Source organism: Stegodyphus dumicola, chromosome 2 (assembly GCF_044657685.1).
Source record: "Stegodyphus dumicola isolate Sdum_Otavi_A_Nest chromosome 2, ASM4465768v1".
In the NCBI taxonomy this organism is placed as follows: domain Eukaryota; kingdom Metazoa; phylum Arthropoda; class Arachnida; order Araneae; family Eresidae; genus Stegodyphus; species Stegodyphus dumicola.
In genome coordinates, this window is record NC_140769.1 from 81,412,522 (window position 1) to 81,432,868 (window position 20,347).

The following is a 20,347-nucleotide window of genomic DNA, read 5'->3' on the forward strand; positions in this document are numbered from 1 at the left end:
TCTCTTTAGTGAAGAATCGATGTTCAAATGTTCAATTTAACGTCCGAGTATAAAAATGCACTCAAAAGAAAGAAAATATTCTTAGCAATATTCAGTGATTTGACTGAGCGCCCTGAAAATCCGACTATATATCGCTAAAAGTTTGAAAGATTGATCATCACAGAAGCTAACAATGAAAGTCAAATGCTGATCCATTCGAAAATTTGGTCAGAAGCAATCATCCGATTGTTAAAAAAATGGCGCATCAACGATGCTATAGAGCAGGGATTCTCAACAGGTGGTACGCAGGAGAAAAGTAGGTGGCATGCAAAAAAAGAAAGTAATTTTAATTATTAAATTCAAAATTCTCGTGAAGAAAATGTACAATTGATAGAAATTTTCTGTGATTTAACTCTACCTGAATATTTCAAAAATACGAGTAACACACTTGTTAACTTTAGGCTGAACTGTAAAAAAGAATTTAAAGGAGTTTCAAATAAAGCTATTAAATTTTTATTCCCTTTTTGAACAACCTATTTGTGTGAAAAAGGATTTTCTTCCTTGTTATATTTGAAAAAATACAGAACAAAATAAAAAGTGGATCCTAATTTACGGTTAAAGCTGAGTGAAATATGGCCAGACGTAAAGAAATTGATCTCTTAAACAGGCCCAAATTTCACAAGTTTTAGAATTAAAGTATTATAACTTGAATTAAAATGGTAATCAATTTTTAATCCAATTTTTTTGTGTTCACATTTAATACAAATAGCCAAAAGGTTGTGCAAATGGCAAAATATATATATATTTTTTTCAATGGCAGATTGTGAGCAGTTATAGTGTAATACAGTTCATTAATCTATACAAGGCCAGATGATGTGGTCTCTTTATTATGGAGGCACCTAATAGGTGGGGCACCATCGCCTCTTATGAAGGGAAAAACAATTACAACCATGCCTTCTCCAGGATTCGAACCCAAGGCCTTCGGTATCGCGGTATCGCAGTCAGGCTTCCCTAACCCTATAACGTCTGCGCGGCTTTTTTTCTTTTTTTTTTAATATTTTTATTCAAAAATTGAAAAATAATCATTGTAAAATGCAGTGGTGGTATTAAAGTTTTTTTTTGTTTAGATGGTTCGCGCTAGTCAAAAGGTTGATAACCGCCGCTATAGAGTATAGACGAAAGTGTAGACGATATTATTCAGCCGAATAACGACAATATTAACGGTGAAATGCTAGTCGATGCCATACACACACTTCTCTATAGCAGTGAAAAACGTAAGAACTGCTATAAAATTTTAACTCAGACAGTGGAAACTGTAAGATAATAAGATAATAATAAAATTAAACAAAACAAAAATTTCGTCAACTGATTTATATTATTATTTTTTTAACTATCCCTTTGAGTTATGGAATTATTTGTAAGTCGTCTTGAAATCGTATATTAGTCGACCACCAAATTTCAATACAAGAAAAAGGACTGGGCTTCTTAATGGTACCTCGTTATAAGGCTATAGTACTCTTACGCAAGTCATTCACTGTTTCGAAAAGACAGAAACCTTTTTAAATATATCCAGGCCATGAGGGAGCTGAAATTAAAGATCAGTGTCTAGCTTGAAACTCATTATCGATATCCTTATACCGAGGCCCACCAACGGGCAAGCGATAAAGTCGCTGAATATGATAGTTCGGTACGGGGTTCGAATCCTGGCGAACGGGCTCGGTGCAGTTTTTCCCATGTGTAACGTGCATACGAGCCAGTTTCCCTTAGAAATTCCTCCGCGAAGGCATCCTCCCCTTAGGCAGATAGTCCTCGAGTGCTCTGCCATAATCAAAGAAACCAAACTAAACCAACCTTTATGACAATCCGACGTTTTCATAAAGGTGCAGACACTCTTATGAAAATCCGATATTTGTTTCAGTTGCCGACTAATTAATTAATAATTACTTAAAATTAGGTAAGTGTATTTTTTAACGTGAGGAAAATTATTTAAATTTCCGTATTTTTAATGCGCATAATTTCGATGGCAAGAAAATTCTTCTTTATGGGTGCCTGAAAGTAAATTGGATGAAAAGTATAAGCTAAAATTCAAAGCTCGTAACCCAGAATTATTTTCAAGCCTTCAAAATAAATTGATAAAAACGGTGCTTGTTCCGAAACTAAGTTTCCGAGAAAACTAAGAAAATCGGTTCAAGAAACTATGCTGAAAATCAGAATCGACAATCAGAATGCAACAGTTATGAAAAAAACTGAATCGCCTGAAGAAAGACAATGGTTCATTATAACAGAAATAACAAATTTCGATATGATGAAGTACAGTTTGAAACACAAAGTAATAACTACAATCGCAGATCACGATGTTTAAAAATAAGGAAAACACTAGAAAAGAAAAAAAAAATAAATAAATAAATAAATAAATAAATAAAAAGTAAATGGAAGTGAGAAGGAGATAAAACAACACATTACTAACATTTCTCATGTTTCTTAGCTTTCTTATGCTTGAAATCGTTATGCCAATTAACAGCTAGAAGAAAAGCAGATGGGCTATTTAAACTATTAGTTAGAGCGTATAAAAATATTAATATTTGACACAATATTGAAGATTTAGTATAAGAGATTTTATTAATTTATGACATATTTTCATTCCAGATCGATATAAAAAAATACGTAAAAAAAGGGGAGCGTCTTTTTCACCTGTTATTGTGTATAGTAGATTGTCATTTCGAAGCGAATAAGACTTAATGTATTGAAACATCCGAGTCCCTTCCGAGAAGCATAAACTGAAAAATTGTTCTCATTGACGAAAACATCACCACATCAGGCGTTCTTTATAAAGATGCGGGCAGATTTAAAACAGTTCAACGTTTTGTTCATAAAGGAGTGAAGATTTTATTTTTTTCCCTGCTTAAAATACATTAATCAGTAACTGAAACCTAAAACGAATATGCATAAAGGTGGGCGCACCCTCATGAAGGTTGGTCTTTTCAAGCTAGAAACTAATTTTCAGTTTTTGCGTACTCCCTTACGCAGGGCACCCTTATATTTTTTTAAACAGCAGCCGAATTGCGTTAGGATACGGTGCCTTTATAAAGGCGTCCCTGAAGAAAATTTGCTAAATATTATTGGCTAGTATACGGAAATATTGGGCACGGATTTGCTGTTTTAAACAGTTTAGTTTTCAATTTCTGAATGTCTAATTACTAAGATATTAGATCGATTACAATGCTTAGCTTTGAACTATTCGCGTCGGCATAAAATTATTTCAGGAAAATTACATTGCAATTTATTTTTAATTTTATAACTTGAATCTTATGAAACGTTTTGAATAGTTAGCTCATTGAAAATGTTTTTGCAAGAAACCTAAGTCCTCAAATGAAATCTCATGGCTTAGAAAATTTCTGTGATACGTATTACAACAATAATTTGCTTTTATGTACGATAAGTTTGGAAGTTCACCCGGGGTAGTGTGGCCGAGTGGTCTAAGGCGCTGGTTTTAGGCATCAGTCTCTTCGGAGGCGTGGGTTCGAATCCCACCGCTGCCACATGAGCTTTTTTGCATTTGAACTCAAATGTCTCTAAAAGGCATACTGTCATGAACAAATGTCAGTACATGAACAAATTAATTAACTAATTAGAAACATTATATTTAGCGTTCTCGTCTTACCGAATTGACATAAGTTTATTACACCTTGTAATGTTGGCAGATCGTTGAAATTGTAATTAAAGCAACATGTAATAGAATCCTTTAAAATTTATAACAATATAAATATAGAACAATGAATCGTGAATGCTACTGTGACCGATTAACTTTCGATTTCAATAGTCTCGCGCACATGAAATCAATCTTGTCAGTACATGTCATATATAAGAATGTACCAGAAGTTGGTAAAGATTTCAAAAATTTATGAAAAAATAATGCAGGAAAGGAGAGGATAGTAGGCTTTCTAATCGCATGAATAGTTTCTTTCTTCTTCTTCCTTTTTAATTTTTTTCCACATTATGGTAGTACATTATGGTACATTTTCATTTACGCGATGTGATTTATGTAAATGTTAAATCAGAATTGTTTTTCAGGTGTTGTGTGCGTACATAAGATACAAAGCCAAAAAAACTGAATATTGTACGTCATGTTTTCTATGAATCACTTACGCCAAAAAGGAAATAAGCACATGAGCAATCATCAAAAACAGTGACATAAAGGTTTGGTATTCAATTTTATATGAGTTTGAATTGTATGTATCACCGTGACAAAGAATTCTGAATGTTTCCAATACACGAGAAAGAATAACAACCGCATACATAAATTTCAGTCAAAATTGCCGCTGATACAAAGCAACTATTCTCTAACCCGAACAAGACAATTAGATGTGTTCATTAAAGCGACAGTTTAAGTACTTAGTTTTGGTATCAACCTAGATAATTCAAGTGCTGTGCAAATCCAGAAAATTTATTAAAAGAAAAACAAACTTTTTTAATTGAAAGCAGATTTTTCATATGGTTCTGAAACACTGATCTGATATTTTGTCAACGATCATAAATGGTCCTTACTCAATACTCTTTGAATTAATCATTACATTCCTAATTTATTAGCCCAATGGTCGTTAGCCCAGAAAGGCTATTAATTTTTGGCATTTTGCGTCGAAAACTTTAAATGTCCGTTTCATTTTTCAAATTGTTGCCACTAAATATTATCGCCCTGTGTTATATTTAAAGAAATTAAATAATGTAGAATCTGCATAAATGTTTGTATGTTTCTCGTATTGTGATAAAACAACGGTACTTAGAGCCATCAAATTTTGAATAACGCAATCTTCCACCGAATATGGGCATATGGAATTTCTAATTTGGAATTTGAAATTTGTTTTATTATAGATTTCATATTTTCTAACACTTTAACGAATTTTTGACTAATAAACTCAACGATTTCAAAGCAAGTAATGGCAACACTGTACGAAAAAAAAATTTTTCTTTAAAATGCGAGACTGTGTATCGGAAATTCTAAAGATATGCTCTTTTTAAATTATTTTGCGATAGTGCTGTTGAATTTTATGATTTAAGTTCGAAGTACATTATATTTAATAAATAAAGATAACGCACAAAATGCTAAATAATATAAAATCTGAAAGCTTTCAATTTTTTTTTTTAAATTAAGACCCTACTTTTTATAATGCGCCTGTTGTGTACCTTTGGTTTATACTCATTCTTTCATTTCTCATCAGCGCTATTTGTAAAATTTAATAAAACAATTGTTGCAGCTCATTTTTGAGTCTGAAATTATCAAAATCGGTAGCTTTTATTTGAGGTAAGTATTTAATGCATGAACGGTATGCATGTGTTTTTTTATTTCATTTTATTATAATTTTGAGTATCACATATCTTACGGTATATATCGTCTCAGGGCGTGAGATGCATGCGGCGCCTGCCTATAAATTTGAAAATTATTATTAAATAATTAATTTGAAAATTATTAATAAAAATAATTATAATTAATTTGAAAATTATTTTTAAAAAGAATTATTATTTTTTATTTCATTCGTATAATAAAATCCTTATTAATTACTTAAAACGGAACGAGAAGCGCGTTGTTGGGTTTCCTCTAATTCTGCCTCTGCATGCTGTCTACACGCCAGCCTGAATAATGTCTACACGCCAGCATTCAGTAGAAAGAAATGAGAGTTTGATGTTTAGTACTGAATTTAGCGCATTTTATATCACATTTTAGGGATTACTATTATGCAAAAGCGAGTTTTTTACTTCGAAATTAACAACTTAAAGTTGTTTAATTTTGTTAAAAGTTGTTTAATTAAAGTTGTTTTTTTGTATAGATGTCTTTTCTTATTTCTGAGCTTCTTTGAGAATTCCGCCTGATAATGCATTAAATATGTACTATTAAGCGAAGCGTCATTTTTGAAATTTCAAGCATAGCTGAAGATGAAACAAAGGAATTTTTAAAGAACTTAAGTCAACCGATATTTCGATTTTTACCATGCATTAAAAAATAAAAATTACTTTAAAATGATAAAACTTAACGGCATGTGCAGTAAATATAAAGGTAAAAATACGAGACATACTCAAATTACATATAATTAAATAAAACTAGTTAACTAATAGTTTATAATATTAAAGAAATGGTTACTTTTGCCACGATCATTTTAAGTTACGAATTTAACAAGTTCATTGTGTTATTAGTGACTTTCGCTTAGACTAAGGCTTGAATTCAGTTGGTGTCCCGATTCGGTGTTTCACAATTTTTTAAGTGAAATCGTGATTCTAGCACACTAGGGCTTCAAATCAGATAAACTCTATTGGACACCTGAATTGCAATATTAACGGAGAATACCATTAACAGAAAATATTAATGCCATATTTTATTTAGCAGTTAGCAAAAGCCATATTGGTACTAGAAACAGAATAAACAACTAAATTTCCATGGGAAAACCAAAATGTGTGGGAAAACTTCAGCAGCTGACGTAAAAATGAGAACCCTAAAAGAAATTTTTATGGGCTATATTTATTTGGTCAGGATGTGTTTAAATGGATTAGAAGCCAAAATAAAGATACATATTCATCTCAGTGCGAAGAAAAATATTTTTAATCTCACTGAGTTACAAATGCATTTTTGTTTTCCTCTGAACAAAAATATTAATTTTGTTTTATCGTCCCCCTGGACTGTATAACGGTTAGCTGAGGCTATTCTCAACAAATGCGGAGAAATATGTGTCGGCCATTTGGAGTTTGGCAAAAAGACAGAGAAAAAGGAAAAACCTATCTTTCATTTACTGCATCATGTCTTATTGCTATGGACTTACTTACCTTTCATTTCTTTTACTTCACTTAATGTTTTCGAATTTATTATTTTCATATGCTTTTTATGGTATTTTAACCCATTATGTACTTAATTATTATTAACTTAATTAATTAATGTTTTCATCCCTTTATATTTTATTTTTCATTATTTATTGCTTTATCTATTATTTTATTTATTTACGTTTCGTTTCTGTTTTTTCCGGCATTCTACAGAATTCCAGCATTCCTAATTTTAGAAATTAAGTCCTGAATGTAGTATTAGAACAGAATTAGAGCTTTTCATATACGAGCGACAAGGAATAGATGTTTAGTAAATTCAACAAATGAAAATAAAGATACGTTAATAGAAGGAAAAAAATGAGTGGATTCGTAAACTTCATCCATGCCTTCATAAAACAAGAGCTACCATAATCGGTCTGCTGATTACACAAACAGATAAAAATGACGTAAAATTGATAAATTAAATAGGAAAATGTAGCCACGGTTTAGCATGAATATTTCTTATTGCTTGAACTGAAGGATATTATAAATTGCAATTAAAAAGTCTAATAAATACAATATACAGAAAATAGCGATATCTTAGTTTATTTCAATCAAAAAGCATAGTTTCAGATCACGAAAAGCCAATATACAAAAGAAACACCCCCTCCCGAAACAAAATGTGCGTTGAAAAAACAAATATTTGTACTGTAAACTATAATACGTCTAAGAAAATAAGCGAAAAGCTTAATTCTAATAACAAGCGAATACGACATCTTTCGTGAACCATGGAAATTTATTTTTTCTAGTTTCAATTTATCTTACATTTTATTAAATATATCTAATATTAATCTTAGGAATGATTTGAACTGAATGTTGCTGTTTTTTTTCTTGACATTGAAAATAAACTTGCAGGTAATTTTATACCATGTGTAGCATCAGTATTCGTAACATGATAAGTGAAATTTAAAACATTCACTCGCTGATTTTGCCAAAATTAACATTATCTGTACCGATGTTAAATTTTTTTATCTGGCACTAGAATGAATTAATAATTGATTAACATAATTTATTTACTGGTTATACTTGAAAATAAATTATTTTGCGAAATGAATTAATCAAGCAGAATTGAATTATGATTCTAGAATATAAACTGTTCACAAAATTTATCTGGAATAATTTCCGATCTTAAATCCGATGAATTTTTAATTTTTGTTATGTGCACTTCATTATTTTACATGCTGTGCAATATTTAACTGTATATTAATACGCAAATATTATAGGCAATATTGGAATACATATAATTTTAATTTACATTCATAAATATATTTTTTTAAAATTTGGTTTCCAGCAGCATGCCCTTATATGAAAACTCGGGATACGCTCCTGCTTAAGTGATTAACCTTGGATTACGTCGCATTAAAAACATTAAATTTAGAAACACAGCTAAAAGTTATATAAAATAAGCAGAGTAAATAGACGGTTACGAGAGTACAATGATTAATCAACTATTTTACGGATGTACGAACTTTTTTAGAAAATAATGTGACTGACATACACACAGACACAAAAAATGAGGGAGCAGATTTCATTGGAATGCATATTTAAGAAAGCAAGATAGATATGCTTTTTTTTAAAAAATCATTAAATAAAGTTTTTACTCACAGCAATAAATGTTTGTCGCATGGGGACCAAATCTTTTGTGTTTCATTTTTCAAAGTTCATATAAACTTTTGCAGCCTAAACATGAATATTTACCTTATTTAAAATACTGTGCTGACAATACTGTACACCTGAGCCACCGTATCGTGGCTTGTAGAATAAAAATAAACAGAAAGCAAAACAAAACAAACAGACAAATTGTAGAGACATTAGGTATTTTTTGGAAGCAGGAAAGATGAAAAATAAGCAACACCTTTGCCGGGCATCGAACCACGGACCTCTGAAATCGTGCAGACCACCACACCACGAAGACATGCCAAGAAGGCGGGAGAAATACCTTATAAAATAACAATAAACAGAAAAGGGGTAAAGCCTTCAGCATGTTTTCCAAGTGAACAGCGGTGTGTAACGGAATGAAATACAGCGTTCAGACACTCCTAGTACTGTTCTTCCAAGTAAGCACACACCTATATGCTCATTGCGGACAATTAAATTTGTTTCCGGGACCATCAATAGGTAAATGGAGAAGATCACTGGAAAGCGATAGTTAGACTTGGCTTGTAATGCTTGGGTTGACTGTATGTGTTCTCTCGGACAAGTTACCTTTAAGAATCTTCCCCATGAAGGCATCCTTCTAGATGCAAGAGCTGAGAGTTCTCAAGAGCTGATTAAAGCAATTATTAAGGATTTGATTCCACTTTGTTTTTGGCATTCTTCCTATTCTCATTCTGTTGTCGTAGCTTGCGAGGATGCAAATAAAGCTTGGTAATTACTAATATGCTATTAGTGCTAAGAAAATTAATGATTTTTATTCGTAGTAGTGCGTTGTAACCTACAGTGCAAAAACTACACTTCTTCATTTCGCTCTCATAGTTGTATTGGTTAAAATAGTTATAGTATTGGTTAAAATGTTGAAATCCATTGCTTTTATGCATATGAGATGGAGAAAGAGACGTGTGCAGCATATTTCGCACTATTTTTGTAATACAGTACGTAATGTAGTACAATGTGTAGTATACTTAATTAAACATTGTTAATGCCTTTTAATGCATAATTTATCTATTATATATTGGATCACATTTGCATATGCTACATGAATATTGTGAAACCTCGTTTCACAAATTTAAATTGTTCCTGAAGGCCGTCGTTAACTGGAAGATTCGTAAATCCAAACAATTTTTCCCTTAGGAATTAACGTATAATGGTTTAATTCGTTCCTTGATCATAAACGATTGTTTATTTAAATTTTACAATAGTACTTTGTGCGCAAGTTCGTAACCCAAAACCAACGGAAAGCATTAAATATTTAAAAAAAAATCAGCTATAATAATAAACAGAAAAACTAGAGGAAATTTTACTGTATCTGAACGAAGGCTTGGAAGGAGAAAGCGCGGCGTAAGTAAAAATTCACGAAGAAAGATATCATAATTTAGATGAAGGGTTTTCTTTCTTAAAACATCAAGTACCTCCTCTTTAAGAGGTATCTTGTTTTATCATTCCTTTTTCTCCAAGCGCCAAACAACTCTGCTTCAAACTCTTGTTCAGTGTGATTTGTTATCATCTACGGTTTAAAATGTTTCTAATGTGAGACATGGCATTGTCACTGATGACGCTTATCCTACAGTTTGCTACTGCTTTAACCATGTGATATGGTTACATGAAAACTTAATTTCACAGATTAGAGAACTAAGATCGTTTTTCTTTCTTCCTCTTCTTCTGAAGACGTTTCTTGCATAATTGCTTTTTATTGCTGAAGTTATGGCAGTTCTTTTTTGTTGAGATTCTCCAAGTCATAACTTCTCCACGTATTCACTGTTAACATCCTATCGCAAGGTTTTGCTATACAACTCTGCTTCAAACTCTTGTTCAGTGTGATTTGTTATCATCTACGGTTTAAAATGTTTCTAATGTGAGACATGGCATTGTCACTGATGACGCTTATCCTACAGTTTGCTACTGCTTTAACCATGTGATATGGTTACATGAAAACTTAATTTCACAGATTAGAGAACTAAGATCGTTTTTCTTTCTTCCTCTTCTTCTGAAGACGTTTCTTGCATAATTGCTTTTTATTGCTGAAGTTATGGCAGTTCTTTTTTGTTGAGATTCTTCAAGTCATAACTTCTCCACGTATTCACTGTTAACATCCTAGCGCAAGGTTTTGCTACACAATAACATAGATAGCAATAAAGTTGTAAGTATCAACGAGTTCAAAGTCTCTGCTGCTACCCAGACTGGGCATAATTTTCTCCAGGCAGCACCCATCATCCTGTAACTCACTTTCTGCCACGTTTTGTTAATGAGAGTTAAACGATGAGGAATTTCAAAATGATGCTTCCAGAAATTCCCAATCATTCATTATGTAGCATAGGTTACCTCAAAACATATTTGAAAATCATATGTTACCATGGCCTAATTAAGACTTCTGGAGAGTACCTAAGCACTTGAAAGATTTTAATGCCCCCACATACATTTACGTCTGTTTTCCCCCATTTCTTCACTTTCGATCTTGATTTAGCTGCAACATTCTGTAGTAAAATTAACACTGGAAATTTTTTGTGGTGCTCACTTCCCTTGATACCCAAAGCAAGTGCTTATTTTACTTAATGGTTAATACAGGATTGTACAGATGCAGGTAGAAGAGGATGGAACATCAGAATTTCAGTACTGGTCGCACAGGTATAGTCTTACCGCACTAAGTGTTTAGTTCTGTCCCAGTTTTGAGGGAGGACATCCCGAGCGGAGGGTCCAAGGGTCTCCCATCTCTCTTTCCCAACCATTAACTTCTCGCGAGGACTTTTGGCTCGCCGTGCATTTTGGTGCCTCCTTGTTGCACAGACACTATACACTTATAAACACTGATGCTTTCTCTAGCTGCCCCCCCCCCAAAAAAAAGCTATAAGCGCCGCTAGTAACATATAGCAGGATATAGAGCACTCAAAAGTAATGTAAGGGGCTAAGCTTACGTATGTCTAAGAAACAAATGGCCAGGTGTGATGAAGATGCAATCATTTCGTTACAGTTAAATGCCCTACCCCACCAGCACAAGCAGGCTAACATATTACTCAAGCAACAATGTAGTGTATTCCTGTTATAACCATTGCGTGCATACAATGTTTAATGCATAATCTAGGCAGCAGAGTAAATGCCCCCACCTGCCCAAGTCAGAACATAAAATGGGACAACTGATGACACCGAACCGGTAGCAGAGCTTGCGATGTCGGTCGCAGCAAACAATAGCAGCACCACGGTTACAAAACGGTAACGTGGGGCCCCAGGAAGACGATGTTAATCTGGATAGCTAGTGTAATGGGCCTTTACCTACTTACTCAGGGTAAATAATAGGTGGATTATTATCTGCACTTATACCTAACCTAAGCAGGCAGCGTCACTAACCACTATATCGGTTGAACGGCTTAATCTAGCTCTGCATATTACCGACTTGAGTGTCCGTATCTCGAGATATTTGTCGTCCGAAGTGTTTTTTTTTTTTTTTTTTTTTTTTTTCTGGGGGGGGTGTTCAGGTAATGTGTTCGTAAAGTGAGGCGTTCGTGATCCAAAGTTTCGCTGTATCTCTTTTATGTAGCATTTATTATTATCCGCGTTTCACGTGTCCGCGGTGAGTCTTGGAACATATTGCTTGCGGATATGGTTGGAGGGGAGTATTACTATACTATTAAACAAAGTAATACAAAATTTACTGTACACTACAGTTTGTCTTTCTTAGTTTTTCTCTTTCTTAGTTTTTAGTTTACAGTTTCTCTTTCTCTTTCTACAGTTTTCTCTTTCTTATGAAAGTAAGCGATTCTACCGTTTAAACCAAATATATGCAAATCGCATGAGAAACGAAGAAATGCAATATCTGTGTTGTACAGTATAAACACACAGTTTCAAGGCAAGTAGAAATAAATAAATAAATAAATAAAAATTTAAAAAAAAAACATTTTTCCCATAAAGTAATGAAAAAATAACTTGGTCGAAGATAGTGATGAGAAAACGGAGAATGAGGGAAGTAAAATCTAAAACGTTTGGATACGGGAACAAAGGAAAATAATACAAATCCTGTCTGACCACCATTAACCGTGATCCCCTTCCAGTATATTTATAACCGTCAAAAAAGTGACATTTAAATAACGTGCGAATGAGGAGAAATCTGCAAATTGAGAATGTGCATAAGTTTCCACTTCTTATTTTATTTTATTCATCCTAAAGAGCATGAAGGTAAACATGATCGAGGATTATTGCAAGACGGCAGCACTGGGGGTGATAGAACTTTCACATTTCGTTGTGATGTGGCTTATTATCACTTGACATGCCTTTCGAATACAGACACATTGAAAGAGTTCAGACTGTAAACCGCAGATACCGAAAGAGAGAAGAGAGACATGAATTTATTGCTAAAGGCAATCCTTAAAGTTTTTACAAGATAGGAGAAAGTAAAAGCATAGGAAAACTTCAATATTTAAACTAAAATCATATGAAATGTATACTAAAATAAAACGGAGGCAAAATATTTGCTGGTTTTAGATTCAGATTTAATGAATTAATTACCTAAAATCAGATAAGAATGTTTCAGTCTTAGTTTAGGGCAACTGCAGGCTATTTCAGACTGTGATATCCACAGTGACTGAGGTCCTGTTCGTAACTTTATGGGTCCTGCTTTAAAGACGTGTCTGACGTGTATTCCAAACCGCACCCAATCTCCAACGGTCTCTCGGGAGAGGATATCTGCTTGGATAGCTAAAAGGGGGAAAAATATAACAAATTAAAAAAACAGTGAATTAAAAGAATACAGAAGAATTCTGATGTAACATTTTAATAAAATAGCTACTCATTTTGTAATAAATAATGCTAACTATATGTTCTGAATGCAGACAAAAAAAAGAGCATGTATTAAAATTTATTCTAGCAGAGTAAAATAAGTTTTCTTAATTACTACTCCAGTTAAAGTATAACTTCCGTTAACGCATATGCAAGTTTAGCGGATACTTCCCAATAACATGTAGTTCTTGAATCCCAGGATTCTCGGAGTAGAAGACCGTTTCACGCCCATTTAATGAACACTAAAAAAACAAAAGCTTTGCTCCCGTGTCTAGCCGTTATCGGTAAGTTCGATAAATCAATTTATTCTGACTTTTTGATCTAAACTCCTAAAGAGAAGAAAAAAAAAAAAAAAATTACGCTTCTGTTGCATTTTTACTCCAAAGAAGCAATTTGCCCAGAAGAGCTATTAATTCCGTTTTGGCATTTTACGTTGGTCCACTATAAAACGATGTTTCACTTTTCAAATTGTTAGCATCAAATATCATAGTCCTGCATTATATTTGAAGAAAATAAATAATGAAGAATCTGCATGAATATATGTATGTTTCTCGCATTGTAAAAAGAAAAAACAGCGGTACCTTGAGACATCAAATTTTGAATAACGTGGTCCTCCACTCGAATATGGGCATTTGGAAGCCCAAATTTGGAATTTATAATTTTTTTTATTATCTAATTAATACTTTGTAAAACTTTAACGAATTTTTGATTAAGATTTTTGATTAAGATAATTTTTGATTGAATTTTTGATTTCAGCGATTTCAAAGCGAGCAATGGAAAGACTATGTATCGGAAACTGTGTATCGGAAATTTTAAAGATATGCTCTTTTTAAATTATTTTGTGATACTGCTGTTGAATTGAATTTTATGGTTTAAGTTATAAGGTATGTCTCCCACTTCCCTAGAGTGCCTTCGTGGTGTAGTGGTTCTGCACGCTGGGCCAGTATTCCAGAGGTCCGTGGTTCGATTCCCGGCGAAGGCGGTTGCATATTTTTCATCTCTCTGGTTCCAAAAAAATACCTAATGTCTCTACAAGTGGCGCCCGAACTAAAAGGGTTGTGGGTGATGATTCTCCGCACCCAGGATTTGGCGACTAGGTCCCCTAAAACCCTAGTCGCCCTTTAAAAAGGGGTGTATATAAAGTATTTCTTCTATTTCTCTAGCGTGCCTTCGTGGTGTAGTGGTTCTGCACGCTGGGTCGGTATTCCAGAGGTCCGTGGTTCGATTCCCGGCGAAGTCTGTTGCATATTTTTCATCTCTCTGCTTCCAAAAAAAATACCTAATGTCTCTACAAAGTGAAGAATATGATATTTAATAATAAAGTTAACACACAAAACGTTAAAAATAAAACGCCTCTTTGGCCGTAATATAGAATATGAAAGATTGCAGATTTTCATTTCAGATTTTTTTTATCATTTTTTAATAAATTATTTTTTAAAATTATAAGCAGGAAAAATGCGAAACAAAAAAAAATAAAAGTTAAAAAAATGACATACATGGTTATAATTGTTGGAGCCCAATAGTAAATCATGCAGACAGAAAGGAACAGCTCTAACGTGCATCTTTTAAGATAATTACTACTCTAAAGAATCATTCATCATATAGGACTTGTTGAAATACCCACTAAGGTCATCTGCTTTTAGGCGGAAATTGTATTTTTTCTTACTTTGGTTCTGGTGGCCAACAAATTATGCTTCTTCCGTACAGCAGAATGCATCTAAAACAGTTTGATGAAAACGCATAAATTTATCATCTAACCTAGAGATCTATTCTATGATCTTTCATATCTTTGAATTTTCTCAGAAACTTCGTTAAGTGACAGATGGCGACGTGATATATCACATAGGAGTTAAAAGAGATATTTAATGAAAAATGTCTTCAAATAAAATATACCTTACAAGCAAAGCTTGTTATACATGAGTTTCACGTTTCTATTCATAATGGTCATGGTTTAATAAAATTGAATTAAGAACACATATATACAATACATGCTTAGGAACACATATGCAATACATGCTACGTTGTGTTCTTTATCTACGTAACTTTAGGTTGGAAATTGCGTACACAAATATGTATCCAAAAGGCTTGTTTCTCGCCAAGCCTTTTTCTCTCTGAAGGAGGGTGGAATATGTAAGATAAAATACGTGAATATGTGTGAAAATATATGAATTTCAATGAATTATAATGAATGAAAATTATAATTTTAACTAACAGTAACCTTTAATTCTCCCTCTCCATTTTAAATATCGTAATAACTTCTCTGGATTGCGTTATTTCTAGATCAATCCATCTTGCATGGCCTGCGCAATACTGATGGCGTAGTTACTCGTATTTCGGAACCTAAACTCTGAGTAGTGAAACCTTTCCACCTTAAACCAAAACCTTTCTCTCGACAGAATGAATGCCTGACTGGAAAAGTATCTTGTAGCTCTGTTGCCTCTCGGACGCCATTTCATTTCACTTGTGCTTTGTCGTAATACTAGCTAGGCCGTTATTTAAAATGCGATACTTTATATAAAACTGTGGTGTGCGTATTGCGACCATGGTCATGTGTAATGAAAAATATGGTTTCGATAATTAGTTCGTGTCCAGCAATAAAGATTATGCTCAATTCGCCAACGTCTGTCTATAAGTCTCTCATTCGAGTGTCATCTTTCTAATTATGTAGCAGTCTCTCCATGTTTTTGTCACATGTATGTAATAATACCCATCCATAAAGGGCAATCTTTAAACAAAAGTATTTTTGCAAAAGGTGTATAAAATTATAAAGAAACAAAGAAGAGTATACTCGATATCGTCTTTCTATCAAGGCTGGCCGCTTGCAATTTTTAAATTTGGTTTTGGGAGACTGATTCCCATGCATTGACTATAATATGCATAGCCTCTAGCAAAGATATCGGCTTAGTTACCTTCTTCGAAGTGCTTTTTTATAAGATTCAATTTTGCTAATCTTTTTTGTGAACGACAACCTTTTCTGTATGACGTTTGAAAATTTTTATAGTACCTTGATCTAAAGGATGAATAATAGAAGTCATATTTGCAGGAAAGAACACTAATTTAATATTTTTTTAGAAAGATATCACAGAGGTTTGCAGCACAAACTAATAGTAAAGCTGTTGTTTCGCTTCTCAGTTTTCTTTCCCATTTCAAAAGAAATTAAGTAAATTATGTTAAGGTAAAGGTAAATTCTTCATTCCTTTTAAACATCAAGGTTTTCTACTTTTTTCAATAATCAATGGTGTCTTCTTAATTGCTGCTTGTTAATAATATAGTAGCTTGTTCTTTAAATTTCTTAAATCCATCTGCTTTTTCACTTTTAAACATGATTGTGTGCTACGGTAATGGTCTATAAAACAGACCAGTTTCATCTATGTTATAACTTTTGCGTGGCTTGTATTCTTTTTGAAGCTCGTGTAAAAGTCTACTGTTTAGCTCTCAGCCGAGTGATTATCTGCCCCTTGCTTCTCACCATCCAGTTTCTAATAAACAATGCTATTTCTCTCTTTTATCTTGTGAGCTATCCATCATAGCTTAGTCATAATCTCTTAGCATAGCCATATCCGCCGCAGTCTCCTAGCATTTAATGAAATCTGCAGTTTTTATGGTTCGAAAGAGTTTTGTTAATTAGAACATTCTTTAGTCTCACTGCTTAAAAACCATTCCAGAAGTTTCTTTTAGCAATTTATCCTTTTCTTTCAGACTTAAATAATTTTTTTTAGACATTTTCGACATGTTGCAAGTCACGCCCACAGAAAATAAAAAAAAAATTCTTCCAGTGATTTGTTCAAATCCAAAACTCCTGTTTCTGGGCAGCAGGAAGATTGCAAGCACTACCTATTCTTTAATCCTGAGAAATACTCATTCATTTATAATCAAAGACCTTGTTTCCAGTGCCTCTAGAGCAGTGTTTCTCAACCGCCAGTCCGCAAGAAATATTTGCCAGTCCGCGAAATATCCGAAATAATCCAGCTATCTATCCAAAACCCAAACTGTCATCGGTCGACAACCGATATTATAACAGAACCTACATTACAATAGTTTACTAGTTTAGAAAATAATATGATCGATGATGAAAAATATAACAAACTGGCAACTATGTACCTAATCGCCTTTCATAAATTTTGTGCCGTACACTTAGTACACCAGTTAGTGTGCCCCTGTCTGCCTTGAGTATTGCTGATTACTTGAACGCTGAATATCTGTCTATTGCTGACTATCTATCGTAGTGTTTAAGGCGTCTTAGGTTAGATTTCGCTTTTTATCTAGCTTACATTCTTCCGCAAGCTTGGACAACTGAAAACTATACATCAGGTATATACAAACTATACATCGTAAGTTTTTAATAACCACTGAATTTAATACTGTGCTATAACTACTATTTCTTTAGGTAGATTAAAAACCAATAACCAGGATGAGTAAGAAGGAAACGAAACACACATTATTAAATTTCGTTCAAAGAAAGGATTCTCCAAAACCAAGTACGTCGTCCACCCCTTCGAATACAGATGACGGTGAATATAGTCCACAGTCTGACAAAAAAAGAAAAAGGTTTGTAAGGCACTATATCGCAGACTATTTGAAATATGGTTTTGTCCTTTGGCCACAATCAGAAGAAAATTGTCCAAAAACTGAATGTGTTTTTTGTAGAGATGTTCTTTCCAACGAAAGCATTATTATGAATTCCGATTATTTCAGTTGTTGCCACTTGAGGACGAGAAGAGGTTGACAAGTGGCGCTTCAGGTATGGCAGATAAGGGATCCTCATTCGCTTGTCCAGGGACCGCCACTGATCCGTTTTTATATGCAAGGGTTTTTGTCATTATTTTAATAAGTACTAATTAACCAGTGAGCTTAAAAAGCAGAGGGCACTGTATGTTAAACATAAAAATAATAATATATGCATATTAAAAACTTCAAATTCGGAAATACATTCGTTTTCTTAGTCTTATTACACACAGCAGATTAAATCATACTTAAGAGGTATCACGAATAAAAAGACATATTTCTAAATACAAGCCGATTATACTTACCATAATCCCTTTTGCAGTACTTTCTGAGACTTAATCTTTTTTTGCCCGCTGTACACTTTCCACACTTCTCTTAAAAAACATAAAATAAAATAAATCATTAGCTTGTAACGTATAAACGGGAAATCGGCTAGGAAGTGCAACATAAAAATTTCATGAAAATTTACCTTCGTGTTTTCTGATAGGTTTAATTCTATCAGTCTTATGAACCTCTGGAAAAAAAAAAGACAAAAAAAAAAAAAAAAAAAAAGAGGTTAAATGTAACATTCCGTAATAACGGAACATTCCATTGTAACATTTCGAGTAGTCAAAATTAAAGGTAAAATCGCATCAGAATAGTTATAAATTAATCAAGGTGTAAGGTATATTTTAATTTTATAACAGTTATTTTTATTTTGAAACCCTTTCCTTTAAATTCTTGTTTCTACTTACAACTCCCTGCCAGAATGAGTTTTAGAATCGCGCTGAATGCAAATGAGTTAGATGAAGTATTTAAGGAACGTTCAGCTTACTTCGATAGAGTCCTTAGCGGCGCTTGTTTGCCTTCTGGCTTCTGGCTACGGCTAAGTTGCCGTAGTTATAAGTGCCTTTTTCGCCGGCCAGTTTAATTTAAGGGTCAACTACGTTAGATAATTATGTCTAGCTTCGGGTAAGTCTCGTTTAGTTAATTATTAGTTTAGTTCTCTTATTTCTTATTCTGAGTTAAAGACCGAGTGGAAACTTTCCTGTAAGCCTGAGAAGGAACCGACTGTTATTCGTATTTGAGTGAATAAAAGGGTAATTTAACCCTTCTCGAGTCTACGTCTCAGGTGTTCTGTACTCAGCGATAAGTCGCCACATAGTTCACTAGGTTCCTCGACGTTTCAACTTTTGTGTGCAGCTTATGTTTCTCATCCATAGTCATAAGCTGCACACAGTCATTTTGTGTACAGCTTATGTTTCCCATCCATTCTCCAATTAAGAGCAATTCTTAACCCTTTCCGGCACACTACTTTTTAAAGTCGGAGTTTTGGTTAAAAAAAAAAAAAAGGTAGGCAGTCTAATTTGGCCTAGAGGAGTACACAAGTAAAATTTTATGAAGTTTATCGTTTTAATTCTGTGGGTGTGCCCAAAGTGGCACACTGATTGAATAGAGCTTCGGAAAGAGTGCTGAAACGAGCATTTTTGTCAATGAACTGACCGATGAGATGCGGAGAAACAAAGAATATAGACTCTCAGTTGTCCTAGATTATCGGTGAGCCCGGTCTGGGCACACCTAGGATTCGCCATTTGATTTTAGACAAGATTTCAAGGTAAAAATTTAAAACTAATATAGAATAAGGAAATTAGCATACAGCCAATAAAATAACATAGAAATTTATTTTCAAACAATTCTTTTATACCCTAAAAAATCTGGAAGATTTCTTTGAAAAATGAGGGTCTTAAAAAACTAAACATGGCTAAAATATATGGACTGGTTTGTGTTGAGCTGCCATCTACTATAAATAAAGAAGGTTCAGAGTAACCTACAGTAACCTATAAATCGCTTTTCATTCAATTTTTCTGTGCGTACAGAAGAAAAATTTTAGGTGTGTCCAGAGCGGACACACTGTGCCGCAAAGGGTTAAAAGATACCTTTTGAATCAAAATATCGGGTGGATAAACAAGATGACCTAATAGGGATTACCCAATTAAATTATCCTACCTATTCACCCGATTTAACTTCCTGCGATTTCTGGCTATTTTTAAACTGAAAGATGCGCTGAAAGGAAGACTATTTTCTAATGCAATTGATATTCAACGGAATACGAGCCAGATTCTCAGCAGCATTCACGTAAACCTTTTTCAAGTTCCAGAAACGGGAATGGGAATGTCATTTAATTTAATAGATGCCCGCGGGATGTAAACCTTTTTCATTAGTATGCAGTTCCACGTGAATTTTCTTAAAGCTGTATTCCAGGAATTACATTACTGCTCTCCGTATAGTACTCGGTAAATATGTAAAAGTTTTGATTTTTAATTGAAAGTCATATTATTATATTGAAAAACATTTTTTAATTATATTTTCTGCATTTAAATTGATGTTCAACTGATTT

At 33.4% G+C, this 20,347-nt stretch overlaps 1 protein-coding gene and 2 non-coding genes across 4 annotated transcripts in view; 2 read left to right on the plus strand and 1 right to left on the minus strand.

Moving 5' to 3' along the window:
• LOC118182640 (netrin-1-like) overlaps positions 1-20,347 on the minus strand; it is a 268,640-nt gene that overhangs the window by 8,368 nt on the left and 239,925 nt on the right. For both annotated transcript variants that reach the window (XM_085810819.1, XM_085810818.1), the window contains 3 exons: positions 18,440-18,484; positions 18,276-18,344; positions 12,976-13,164 (listed from right to left, as the gene is read on the minus strand). In XM_085810819.1, the coding sequence (XP_085666945.1) occupies positions 12,976-13,164; positions 18,276-18,344; positions 18,440-18,484 (303 nt within the window). The remainder of the gene's footprint in view (positions 1-12,975; positions 13,165-18,275; positions 18,345-18,439; positions 18,485-20,347) is intronic.
• TRNAL-UAG (transfer RNA leucine (anticodon UAG)) lies at positions 3,437-3,518 on the plus strand. The gene has a single exon. It is a non-coding gene; the product is annotated as a tRNA-Leu (tRNA).
• Positions 14,154-14,227, plus strand: TRNAT-AGU (transfer RNA threonine (anticodon AGU)). The gene has a single exon. It is a non-coding gene; the product is annotated as a tRNA-Thr (tRNA).